This window comes from Thunnus maccoyii, chromosome 2 (genome assembly GCF_910596095.1).
Source record: "Thunnus maccoyii chromosome 2, fThuMac1.1, whole genome shotgun sequence".
Classification (NCBI taxonomy): Eukaryota; Metazoa; Chordata; class Actinopteri; order Scombriformes; family Scombridae; genus Thunnus; species Thunnus maccoyii.
In genome coordinates, this window is record NC_056534.1 from 5,308,522 (window position 1) to 5,322,223 (window position 13,702).

Below are 13,702 nucleotides of genomic sequence, written 5' to 3' on the forward strand. Positions count from 1 at the left end.
TAACCACTACCTGTCTAACCCTAACCCTTACCATAACCCTAACATAACATAACCATAACCCTAACCACAACCATAACCCTAACCATAACCCTCATCATAACATAACCCTAACCATAACATAACCATAACCCTAACCATTACCCTAACTGTAACCCAAACCCTAACCATAACCCTAACCATAACATAACCCTAACCATAACCCTAACCATTACCCTTACCATAACCCTAACCATAACCCTTACCATAACCCTAACCATAACATAACCATAACCCTAACCATTACCCTAACCATAACCATAACCCTAATCATAACATAACCCTAACCATGATCCTAACCATAACATAACATAACCCTAACCATTACCCTAACTATAACCCTAACCGTAACCCTAACCCTAACCTTAACCCCAACCTAACCCTAAACCTAAATGAGAAAGTAAAATAACTGAATGAGTTGCCTTGAGCACTAAACTTTTCAAATGTAAATATGTAGAAATTTCTAATCTAAATATGTAAATAGACTGAATAAACATGTAGCCTACATTTACTAATTTACTGAATTTTATTAAATCATTTACTACACTACTAAACAGAGTAATAATACAAACCATTGTAATTCATTATACAGTACTATATATCCCCTGGCTGCAATGCAAATAGTTTTGTTTAGTAATGATTGTCCTTATTTAAAAAAGGGATAATCTGATCAATTTGTTGATCATTTTTGTCATTTGAACAGATACAGATATTGCTGGACTCGCTGTTACATGCAAACATGTAAACTGTTTTTTTTTAAATGATTTAAAGGCTGTCTGTTCTTTCTTTGTTCACTCATCATTCATATGTAGCTAGATAAGTCCTTTCCTTATTTTGGAAATTAGCAAGCATTAAATAATCATGATCAAAACATACAATCAAGCTGGTAAAATAAACAAAGTGATAATATACATTGATTGCTGTGGTATAAAGGAATTATATAAACTTAATTTTTCACAATTTCATTTATAGTAACAATTTAGATGTGATGATAAAGGCTTCGAGAGAGTCTGGAAATGTTTGGTTCAGGTAGTAAGTGCTCGAAAAATGCTTAAATTTTACTTTTAGAAAGCTGTATGAACCTCGCTATGTGTATGTTATTGTGTACTGTATCTAATGGGACTCCTGCAGTATATAGTGTAAGTATGTATTGATTGGAATTGACCTTTGTCTCTGCAGAGATCTGAGCAACAATAAAATCAGCTCCCTGTCCGATGACTCCTTCTCCAATATGAGCCAGCTCACCACTCTGTGAGTGTAAACACACAAACACACACATACACACAAATGTCCTTGGTGAAATGTTAAAGAAGAAGTCTGCAGAAAAAAAAATAATGCGTCTCAGAAAGATGTCAGTTCAATAAATCGCTGTTGTTAAAAAAAGCCACAATTGGAGGAGGGCAACAACGAGGGCAGCCGTATTCACAGACTGGCGCGTCAGAGTTGAACCCAACTTCGCAGTGTATTATTCATGGATGTTCAATTCAGGGTAATTGATTTCTAGTCAATACATAACTATATAACCCTGTGAACAGGAGTTACTATTAAACAAGAATGAAGGTCGACAATCCAGCAGTAGCAAAGTTAAAGAGAGTCTATGTAACTTTTGAAATAATAAAATAACACATAAGCTTACTTCAGTACACTCAGTGCTTTTACTGCTATAGCCTTTCTTGGTCTTACCAAGTATGACCAGTAGCTAATGGTGGCTAAAATTAATCAACTTTAGATTGATATTACTGGGTAACTGGGTAGCTTCAGTCCCTCGTATGGGTCAATCTCCAAAAACACTGAATCCTACACCTCCCATAATGCATCTCGCCATCATCTTTATTTTTTACTCTATTGCGAGAGACCTTAAATTTCTGATTGTTTACATTGCTTTATTCCTGTAATTTTACAATATTTTGGATATATTTCTCTCTAGAATAAAAAACAAAGCAGATAAAAACAAAAAAAATCTTTCTTTTGATCCTCCTTGATTAGTGAATACCCGCATCTTTCAAAAGCCATGCTCCCTTTTTGTAAGACAGTCTGACTGTTAAAAATCTGTAGTCTCCAAGCTAAAGCTAAGATAACCCTGATGTCATTATTAAGGGTTATTTTCTCAGACTAAGGAATGTTCTATCCATAGCCATGAAGACATTTTACAACCATTTTCACAGGCTAAGTAGTCCTTCAGCAGGGTCAGTAATGTGGTCTTGATGTGTAAAATTGGTGGAGTGCTCCTTTATACTGTTAATCACATCCTGCAATATGAAAATTGCTAATGGAACTAACAATATCTGGAACTAAAAGTGTCAAGTTTGCCCTAGGAGTGGTGCTTGAGGGAAGGTCAAAGAGTCAATAAAATCATAAGGGAGGCATGTATTTTTAGATTCCTTGTGTACAATCGGACACTTCGGCCCAAGAGAACATTTAGAACAGAGAAAGAGTCGGCAGGGTCATTAAAATCATTAGGAATCGTTCTCTGCAGTGAATGAATTTCAACACATTTTATGGAAATCTGGCAGGCGGACGAGCACTGCCAACCTTAAGACTTTCTGCTAGCAAGAAAAGATGAAAAGATGTAACACATGTCTGGTGTAGGTCAATCACATGTGTAATTCTGGTTTCAGCTAAATTCTGTGTGTAATTGTGTTTTTCTCTCTGCAGGATCCTCAGTTACAACTCTTTGCGCTGTATCCCTCCTCTGGCACTGGGCGGCTTACGCTCTCTGAGACTGCTGTGAGCTGACACACACACACACACACACACACACACACACACATACTTGTAACTGCCCAAAACCACATTACTGTCGTCCCCATGCTTTATTACAACAGGCCAGCATCTGTTTTTGGACTTTAAACGTTCCTCTGTTGTTGAGCTTAATGAGACTCGCTGTCTGTCAGAATCATTGTGGTCTCTGAGTCTTTGCAGTTTTTCACCGTTTTTGACCCTGTGTTCGTCTTTACAGCTCTCTCCATGGCAACGACATCTCTGAGCTGCAGCAGGGCATCTTCAGCGACGTGGCCTCCTTGTCTCACCTGTAAGAACTCAGACATACATGTAGCACACGCACATCTACATATATAAAGACAGCACCAACCGACCGTAATGGACAGCAGGGTCCGTCTTCAGTGACAGAATGGGGTCAGCGTGTGTGTGTGTGTGTGTGTGCGTGTGTGTGTGATGCATGTTCATTACGCTGCCTTTATGACTCCGGTCAGATAGAGTCCAGTTCTCAGAGAGTCAGTGGTTTCAAGTGGCTGCATGGTGGATTGAATTAGCTGGAGAGATCCATCGTTTCCCATGGCTTTATTGATCTGAGGCGCGTGTGTGTGTGAGAGAGAGAGAGTCTGCATATACAGTATAATCATCTTCAGTCAAGCATGACCCATGTGAGTCAATCTGAGGATCTACTTTAAGTGTGGAAGGAGGAGGAGGAGGAGGAGAGAGGGAACAAGAAGATGAAGACGAGAGGGAGGGAGAGACCAAAAGAGTGGAGGAGGGTGAAGGAGAGATGACAGAGGGCAGGAGGAGTTGAAGAGAGGAGGGAGAAAGTGTTATTTATTTTTCTCTTCTGAAGTGTGACATCATTGCTGAAATAAGATCCTGCTAAGTCTATCAGGAAAATGAACCAGGGTTTACAATAATGTTCTATAACTAATTGCACCGCTGAGACTCTATTTGTTGGTGGAGTGTGATGGTGTATCACCATATTACCAGAGAAATCCAGCATTTTATGACTTTATAAAGCAAATACAGGGCATCTGCACCAAAAAATTACATGATCAGTATTCAGTAACAATTAAAAAAAGGCTAAAGAATGTAATTTCTATACATTACACCCAACATAAGAGCAATGGGACTGGAAAACAAAATCATATGCAAAAAATAAAAAGCTAAATATAAATCTTGCATACAGATATTACCTTTTTGTGCAGATTGTGTTTCTCTGGTGATTAGATTTTGACCCACTAAGTTTTTTTTTTTAGCCTAAGTCCTTATAGTTTTCACCATCATTCCAATTGATTATGATAATATTTTACTCAGGAATACGACGCCATCATTACAACAACAGAGCAGGAACATCACACATGTTAACAAACATCCTGTTTCAGCAGATTATCTAAACCACATATTTGGATGTGAAACGATATGTAAGAGCATCTGAAATGTTCATCATTGAAATATAAACACTGTTTTATACAGCAAGCACAGTACAGTATGTTACCTCCCCAACACTTTAGAGGAAGAACTTTATTAACTGTGATTTACTTGTATTTAATATTAAGAGCAAGAAAAGAAGAAATAATAATGCAGCATCAACAGAAAACAGATATTTCTTAATAATGCAAAAGGCAATTCCTTAATGAATGAATGACTTAGAAAGGAAATTAAGTTTTTATAGATGAATACAGAGAATCTCAACACAATCAGTGTATTAGTGTCCTCTGACAAGCCAGTGAGGTGTAGCACAGTATGTCAAAGTTGAACCAGAAAGTCAGTCTGCAAAATCTGAGTAGTAATTTTAACATTAGCCTCAATATTCTCAAACCATGTTTAATAAAACAACTTATGTGATCATCTGACTGCTAATGTTCTTTGCAATACTCGTTTTACTTATAAAAAACAATACAAGTGACAAACAAAACTAGGACAATAAGACCAGTGTTGTAAAAGCTGTAATTTTCCTTTAAAGTGCACCTTGTTTGCCTCTAATGGAACGTCTCTGTGTGAATCCGCTTTACCAGACAGGCTTTGGTTGTGGACAAGACTATAATCAGACACACCTGTCAGTGAGCCTATGTGATCCAGATGTGGTGATGTGACATTCTAGTGAAAGACAGGAAGTGTTTTCCTCCTCATGACTTGTTCCAGAGCAGCTATAGATGGAGTTTAATCGACTGAGGAGAATTGAACAGACTCTCATGTGACTCTGAGATACCTTGACCTTGTTCTGTGTGTGTCAGTGTGTGTGTGTGTGTGTGTGTGTGTGTGTGTGTGTGTGTGTGTGTGTGTGTGTGTGTGTGTGTGTCAGTGTGTGTGTGTGTGTGTGTGTGCATGTCTTATGTGATGAGCAGTAATTGATCCCACCTTTGTCTCTGATAATTTTATCAAGCGAATAAATTGACCTGGTCTAAATGAATATTATTAGCTCCTTGATCGTGTGTGTGTGTGTGTGTGTGTGTGTGTGTGTGTGTGTGTGTGTGTGTGTGTGTGTCAGTCACTGCCTGTATGTGAGCACAGCTGTAAGGAGTGAGAGCTCCACCATGTGGCTTTGAAAATAAATGCAAAAAATGTTAATGCAGATCAATGAACAGTCTTTCTTTCTTCACCGTTTCCTACATTTTTTACCTTTTTAATTTGTTTCATCCTTCTTTTCTCTTTTGCCATCTTTCCCCGATTTAATGTGTCTCTATCATTCTTTCCTCTCTTGTTTCATTCCTTTCTTACCTCTTGTCTCACTTAATTCCTCCTCATATATTTTTGTTCTAAAGTCCAATCCCTCACTTCCTTTCTGTCCCTCTTTTCTTCCCTCTTGCCCTCTTTAATTTGCTATTATTCTCTTATCATTCCCTTACAACTTACCTCATCTATTTTTCCCCCTTTCCTACCTTCCCTAATTTGTTTTTGTTTCCTTTTTCTTCCTTCACCCTTTCCCTTTCTTTCCTACCTCTCATTTATTTACTTCTCTCCTCCCGTCTTCCTCCAAAATTTAATTTCATCCTTTGTTCTTTTGAGATTCTCTTCTTCTGTCAGTGAGCTGACTCTTTGTCTGGTTATTCTTTTTTTTTTTTAATCAGAGCGATCGGAGCCAACCCTCTCTACTGCGACTGTCGTCTGCTCTGGCTGTCAGACTGGGTGAAGAGCGGCTATAAAGAGCCCGGAATCGCCCGCTGTGCCGGCCCCGGCGGCATGGAGGGCAAGCTGCTGCTTACCACGCCCGCTGACAAGTTCCAGTGTCTGGGTAAGCTGCCAGGAAGCTACAATAACATAGAAATAAAACCTTCAAACTATACATGAAACAAAATCTCTTCAGTAGATTCATGTCTCACGCTGATGAGCTTGCATTTTGTTTCTCTGTAAAAATATTTAACTTTTAAAACGCTGTGTAAAGTGACCTGATGTACCATATAAAGCCTATTTATTTACGCCAATACTGATATTATCTGTGGCCTTTCAGTGGTTTGTGATGAATATAAAGCTAATTAGAAATTTTAATCCTGTGCGTCTGTCATGTAATTTGCTAAAATGATCTAAGCGAGCAAACACCTACATACTGATGCTTCCTAATAGATAAAAGGACGCCTTTTACTCTGCGTGACCCTCATCAGGAGATGGCTGCTTTCACTCCTACACACCTGTCACAGTTAGAGACATTGTAGCGCACAATGTCTTTAACTGTGAAGTAAAAATCCACAGAAAATTACCTGATAGATATGACTTGCCTCATTGAAAATTTTGCTAAACCATATCAGACATCATCTGAAAATACTGCGGTTTGAGTCTATTTTGGAATAACTCCAGGTTTTTGTTTTTTAAAAAACAGCGCTCTATTTTAAGAGTGCGATCATAAAGACTATATACAGTGGTAGGTAATCTTAGCCTACCTGCTGCTTTATACAGCTACAATGCAATTGGTTCAATAAAAAAAACACCTTATTTTGCTGGTTGATTTAGTTTGTTTTAAATAAATGTCTCATAAATTTGCTTCCAGTTAGACTTAGTCATTTACATTTGTTTTGTTTACTTACTTATTGAGTCTCCCGTACCTAATTTAACCAAAACAATGCATGTTTGACCTTTGAAATACATATGTTATTAAAGAGTTGTGACTAAGATATGTTCTGATTGGGACTGTTTTACAGTTGAAGTTTGTCAATGCTCTTTGGTGGACAAACTATGTTACGGTGACACTGCACCTAAATTAGCTCAAACATTTCTATACTTACACTTCTTGTTACTTTACAGCCAACATACACTTTATAAATGCTTATTCGTAATATCTGCGATAAGCTAAAATCAGCTGATAATGTCAGCCGTGCAGTTATATCAGTCAGGCTTTAATCTGCATTCAATTTCTTGTGTGACTTCGATTGGCTGCACCAGTGATGATGTAGGTGTGTGATAATACAGGGAGTGATTATTAATTTAGTGTTTTATATATGTATGTGCTTAGGCATTGGCTGCAAGTCTTTTTTCTGTTGATTAAAAAGCTTAATTAATCCACAGTGAATTAAGGTTGTGAAATTATTAAAGAAAACCAAGAGAGGTGAATAATTACAATAGGTTCTGTAATAACAGCTAAAAACACATGATCTAGAGTTAAAATTCAGTTTAAACGTAACACCAGTGCAAAGCCAACAGGGCCTAATGTCGCTAAGCTCAAGGGTTTGATCCCACTCTCTCCATGGTGTAAAGATAGTGTGAACTTTCCATTAGTGACTGTTTTATCAGACCTTGTGTGCATTACCACAGGCGCTAATTGTTGTATTTTTAAACGTCAAAATACTGTAGCGCTGTAAAAATTCATCGTGATAGCTCGCTGTAATTAGTGTTTCCCCACATCTCCTATGAAGCCTTCTGCAAACAGGATGCAGCTTCCTCCTCACGTCACAGAGCTCCACATGTTTTCTGTTTTTGCCTTAAATGAAGAGGATTAAAATGACCCTCATCCATTTATTATGAGTTTGACACACAGTAGCTGCTAATGTATTGCTGGTGGATGTTCATATGAACATCCAAGACACAGTTAAGATATATTTCAATTGATTATTCAGTTCTGACAGCCATCTTCCTGGCTTTGAGCAATCAACTGTGGTCACTTTGATTGGTCAGTCAAGTAGAAAAAGTGTCACAGTGATGATACAAGTTACCACAGCTCAAAACCAATTACAATTATTTATTTTATTTGATATTTATTTAATCAGGCAGAGATTAAGATCTCTCTCCAAGAGGGACTTGAGAACAAAAAACATTCATCAAACATTCAAGACAAGAAGAAACAACACAACTACACAATAAACAAGGAATTAATAAAAACAGTCACAAGAATCATAAAAAAAACATCAGATAATAAAACTGTAAATTCTCCATGGGGAATGTAAGTTTGTTTTAAAAGGTGCATCGTATCTGAAACCAGTTCTGCCAGCATTAGTGCGAACATGAGGGATATCTAAGGTTAAGTAGTTACTGGATCATGTGCTGTAGATTTACAGACAGTTGAACTTTATAGATGAATAACATGAGATGTTTGGTCATTAGATGTATGTGAGGAAGTCCAACCAACCTTATGATACAGACAACAATGATGAGTACAAACTTTGTTATTAGTGATAAAGAGTAATGCACTAACATATGATATGACTGCTGCAGTGTTGATGGGACAGCATGATAATACAGAATATCTCTGTAATCAAGGACAGACATGAAGGTTGAATGCACATTAGTCTTACGGTTGGAGGGTTTGACATAGTTTGATTTTTAATTTTTGGGTCAAATGTCGAATATGAATCTTGAATGATAGTCTGCTGTCAAGCCAAATTCCTAAGTATTTGTTTGACTCAGCAAGAGAAGTATGGGTGCCATTTAAAGTTTTAATGACAGGGTGGTAAGAGTCACCGGTGGAGGTGGAGAATACCATCTACTTTGTCTTTTCTGCATTTTAATACTAGTCTGTGATTAAGTAGTGATAATTAGAACGCATCAAAGGCAGACTGAAGACGAGTCAGGGTCTGAGCTGAGGTGGAGCCTGGAGCGTATACAATTGTATCATCTGCAAATTATATAACTTAATGACTATACAACACCTCCATGTAACATCTACAGTGATGTCAACCTTCAGTTAACAGCTTTGATATGACATACTGTACAGTATCCCACTCGTCACTTGGCGGCATTGTTATTGTTCATTGTTAATATCGTTATTTAATCATTATTAAAGATAAAAATTACTTATGTTAAAAGATAAATCCATGTGAAGTATTATGAACATTAAAGCCCTAATTAGTCAATTAACATAATTATTACAAAAACTACAATAACAACTTCCTTTGTGCAATGTCTAGATGGGACTTTAAAGGTACCCTGTGGAATTTTTGACCTCTAGTAGTGCCATAGAGCAGTTTTTGTATGAGTTGGTCCCCGTTTTGTTTCTCTAATGCACCCGCAGGTGATGCAATACGAATCCTTGCCAATGGTTTTACACAATTCCAGCGACAGACAGGCAGAGGTATGAGATGCAGCAGTGCGACAGCAAAGACAAAGAGTAAACATGGATGTCAACAATGCAAGATTTGAAATGACATACATTTGAAAATCCATTTTTAAAAATACATAAGTGTAGGTGCAGTGCATTTTGTTGAATAACACTGTATGTAAATATAACTTTAGTTCATTTACAAGAAAATTCCTGGACTGTATGAACATGGCAGATAAAAAATTCTTCCATTATGTTGGAAACTAAACAACAAATAACTTGTAAAGCATAGAGTATCTAATTAATATATAAAATGTTATATGTTATTACATGTTACAACAATATTTCTTAGAATAAAAAGAGGGATAGAATGGGCAAAATACACTGTAAAAATAATTTGCAACATTGTTCTCTCAAAGGTCATTATTTTATGTTTTTTTATAGATATTCCCCCATAAAATACCCAGCATTTTTCAAAAAGGAAAGAAAATACCAAATGCTCCCACACTGGCTCTCCCTTGCACTGGTATCTTCTTATATGTCATTTGTGTGTTATCAGGACATATTTCCGCAGGTTTTTCTCCTCTGCATGTATTGCATGCCTGTCAGTCTCCTTGGTGCCTGACTGATGTTTCCTCAAAACCCCCCTGTAGTCTGACTGTGAAGTGAATGACACTTTGTCAGTCAGTCAGTCAGATTCAGTCTCTCCACAACCTATCCTCATCTTTCAGCCCGAACCAAAATCATGTCAAAACATAAGTAAAGACAATCAAAAATCAATCAAAAATATCTATCATTAAGTGAGACGAAAAAATGGGATGAAAACACAAATGAGCTAAAGATGACGTGCCACAGACTCTTAAAGTAAAAACGTAAAAGTACTTTGTGTGCAAATGTTTTTTTTCTCTTTAAATCCGGCTTTCACCCTGATTATGTATGATTGATTCATCTGATCCAATTTTAACAGAATCTTAAAATCTAAATAAAAACAAATTTAAACACAGATTTTCCAGATTTAAGAAACAATAACATGACCTGGGGGTTATTATACTAAAGAAATCAAATGAAATGATTGCATCCAAGCTGTTTCAGCCACCGGGTATAACATGCAATTTTCTTCGGAGCTGTGTCTGTTGCCTGTTAGAGACGACTGAGAGTCTGAGATCTGACACAGTGACACACAATGTAAAAAGACATTTTCAGGTATCATCTTCCTGGAAGTGATCTTGTTTGTTTAGCGTCATCACACTATTGTCTTGATAATGATTCAGTGACGTTGAGAGCTTTAACGGGCCTGTATGTCTGTGTGTGTGTTTGTGTGTGTGTGTGTGTTGTCAGGTCCCGTGGAGGCTTCTGTCCAGGCCAAATGCAGCCCGTGTGTGTCCTCTCCCTGCCAGAACCAGGGTGTCTGCCAAGTACACCACACACAACCGTACACCTGCACCTGCAAGGCTGGATTCACGGTATATATGTGTGTGTGTTTATGTGTGTGTCGTGTGCTGCAGAGAGGCTTGCGTGATCTGGTTAGTGAGTCTGTCTGTTTTTGTTGGCACCTTGTGACATCTAATCAAAATGTTTCCTCCCTTGCACACACACACACAACAACAATCCATTTACACACTCACAGCTGAGTGTTTAACACCACTGATCCGATATTCAATGTGTTTGCATGTTACAAGTGATTATTTTGAGCCCACATCTGTCTCTGATAATCCCATCAAATTATTCATTTGGTCTGCTCGTCAAAAATATGTTCTGTTTTTGATGTTTATTTCAGGGTAAATTCTGTGAGACTCCAGTTGATGCTTGTGTCAGTAATCCCTGCACCAACGGAGGCACCTGTCTCAGTGATGAACAGACCAGAGGATTCAGGTAACAAAAGTCTTCAGAATTATGTAGCATGGACAAAAAGATGGACAAAATAACAGTAACAACATTCAATGCAACTCACTATCTTTGCCCTGCAGTATTATTTAATATCCAGACATTCAACCTGCCTGCACAAAAACTGATAACCGCTAAACCTTGAACAACAAAAGGAAACAAATTTAGGACAGCCAGCAGACAAGGTTAGCCAGGTTGTTGCTTTTTTAGCACATTTCAATTATTTTGGTTTGGTTTTGGCTGAATGTTATTTTTTTCCTGCTAGGATTTCAGCCATGCTAGCAGTGTGGCTCTCTCTGGTCCTGTCTGAAATACTCATACTTTTCATTATTTAGAAATTCCAGCAAAATATGCCTTACATTTTTCTGGTTATAATCATAAAACCTCTTTGTTTTGACAAGAAAAAGTATTTAATTATTGCAAAATACCTTTCTCCTCATGAGTTTTCTCATAATTCTTTACCTTCAGTTGTACAATGGGATGAAAGCTGAAGTGGCATGCTAACAATTAGCATGTCTGTATGTTACATTTATTTGCTTACTGTCAGTGTCTTACCATGCTAACTGTAAACATGCTAACACACTATCATAAACATACCCACATACTAAATATTACTTGTCAGCATATTAACAATTAACATGCAATTATATGATAAGATTAGCTTGGATAAATACAGTTTGGAGATATGAATACAATACGAGTATGCTGACATATACTTTTTTAAAATTGTATTAATTTATTTAACAAGGTCCATACAGATAAGTATTTTTTACATACAGATAAGTGATGCAACAGATGTAATATATACAGGGTGTCTAGTTGAAGCTCATTTGCAGCACCTGTTCCTGGTTAGGCTTTTAAAATTACAATCAATCATACTGTACATGTATTTTTCCTGAGTTGACAGAAACATGAGAATATCAGTGTCTAAACAAACTGCTCTTAGATTAAACTGCTGTCAAACACCTTGATTTTTGCTGTGTTTGAAAACATTAAGTGCTAATAAAGCCAGCTGTTTAACAGCTAATGAATTTGCATGTCATAGTGTAATGAACTGAATATGCATATTAATTCCTTTTAGTTACGAATATCAGAATGTATTATTTTTAGTATTTTATATTTAATTTTCCCTCGTTGCTGTGTTTTTATTTGTGTAGCTGTGCATGTGCGTTTGGTTTCCACGGCACTTTCTGTGAGGTGAACGTGGACGACTGTCAGGATCACGGGTGTGAGAACGGCGCCACCTGTGTGGACGGAGTGGGCAACTACACGTGTTTGTGTTCTCCACACTACACAGGTATAACGTCAGCGTATTGGCCCAGGACTGCCTCACTTTACCTCCTCTTTCCACTTAATGATTTGATAAAATTGTTACTAATAAACACTAATGATAAACGTTACAAATACAGGACAAAACACAAATTTTAGCTTTAAAAAATCTTCTTGTTCTCTCTCTCTCTCTCAGGTCTGTTTTGTGAGGAAGAGGAGGGTGTGTGCTCTCCAGGTAGAAACCCCTGTCAGCACCAGTCCACCTGCATCAGCAGTCCTACCGGCCCCAGGTGAGCACACACACACACACACATACACACACTCGTCATCACCGCCAGGCTCAGCAAAGTTTAAGATCCCAGATGAGATTAAAAATACAAACATACACAGATAAACACAAAGGTGAGTTATGCTGAGGTCTGTGTTGACTCCCTAAAATCCTGCATCATGTGTCAAGTAGTACTGTATGTGTTTGTGTTTGTGTGTTGCAGGTGTGTGTGTATCCCCGGCTGGGTGGGGCCAGACTGCGGTATAGATTATAACGAGTGTGTTGATCATCGCTGTCAGAACGGAGCTCAGTGCGTCGACCATCTGGACGGCTACAGCTGCGTCTGTCCACAGGGATACAGGTACTGGGAACGCTAGGAATACTGTTGACACAGGGGACAGTGGGAACTTTGGGAACACTGGAAGTGAGGGACACAGTTTCTTCATCAGGTCGAAGGTACAGGAAACTTGATTTAGAATCGTGTTTTCTAGACAAACTAAATTAATATATTCTATAGTTTTTTCAGATTTTTGTTCATATAAGTGCGGCCACCAATGGATGCTGTGGCAGTGTCCAGTTCAGCTAACATGCATGTCTTCGGACTGTGGAAGAAAACCCGGCAGACACAGGCTGAATAAGCAAACTCCTCATAGAAAGAACCTGTAAACTACTGTAGGACTGACGTGCTGTAAGGCAACAGAGCAAACCACCAAACTAGGGCTGCAACTATTTTCATGATCGATTATTCTGCTGATAATGTTCCCTATTAATAACAATAATAATAATAATAATAAACTTTATTTATATAGCACCTTTCAAAACACAGTTACAAAGTCCCCTAAAATAAACAAGAATACGTAAAACATAAAGAGATAAAAAGGGAACTAAAAAGGGGGGTTTTAAAAGTGATTTAAAATACGAAACAGAGTTTGCAACCCTGATCCCCTCAGGCAGGTCATTCTGAAGTCTAGAAACACTGACTGCAAAGGCTCTATCACCTTTATGTCTCCATCTGGACCTTGGAGTATCAGGAACGACACATCCGAGGATCTCAGGCA

At 37.8% G+C, this 13,702-nt stretch overlaps 1 protein-coding gene across 1 annotated transcript in view; it reads left to right on the plus strand.

Moving 5' to 3' along the window:
• Window positions 1–13,702, plus strand: part of LOC121912802 (slit homolog 1 protein-like) — a 68,922-nt gene that overhangs the window by 38,152 nt on the left and 17,068 nt on the right. The window contains exons 22-30 of the mRNA XM_042435246.1: window positions 1,216–1,287; window positions 2,692–2,763; window positions 2,996–3,067; window positions 5,829–5,992; window positions 10,562–10,686; window positions 11,001–11,095; window positions 12,265–12,404; window positions 12,573–12,666; window positions 12,868–13,005. Coding sequence (XP_042291180.1) covers window positions 1,216–1,287; window positions 2,692–2,763; window positions 2,996–3,067; window positions 5,829–5,992; window positions 10,562–10,686; window positions 11,001–11,095; window positions 12,265–12,404; window positions 12,573–12,666; window positions 12,868–13,005 — 972 coding nt within the window. The remainder of the gene's footprint in view (window positions 1–1,215; window positions 1,288–2,691; window positions 2,764–2,995; window positions 3,068–5,828; window positions 5,993–10,561; window positions 10,687–11,000; window positions 11,096–12,264; window positions 12,405–12,572; window positions 12,667–12,867; window positions 13,006–13,702) is intronic.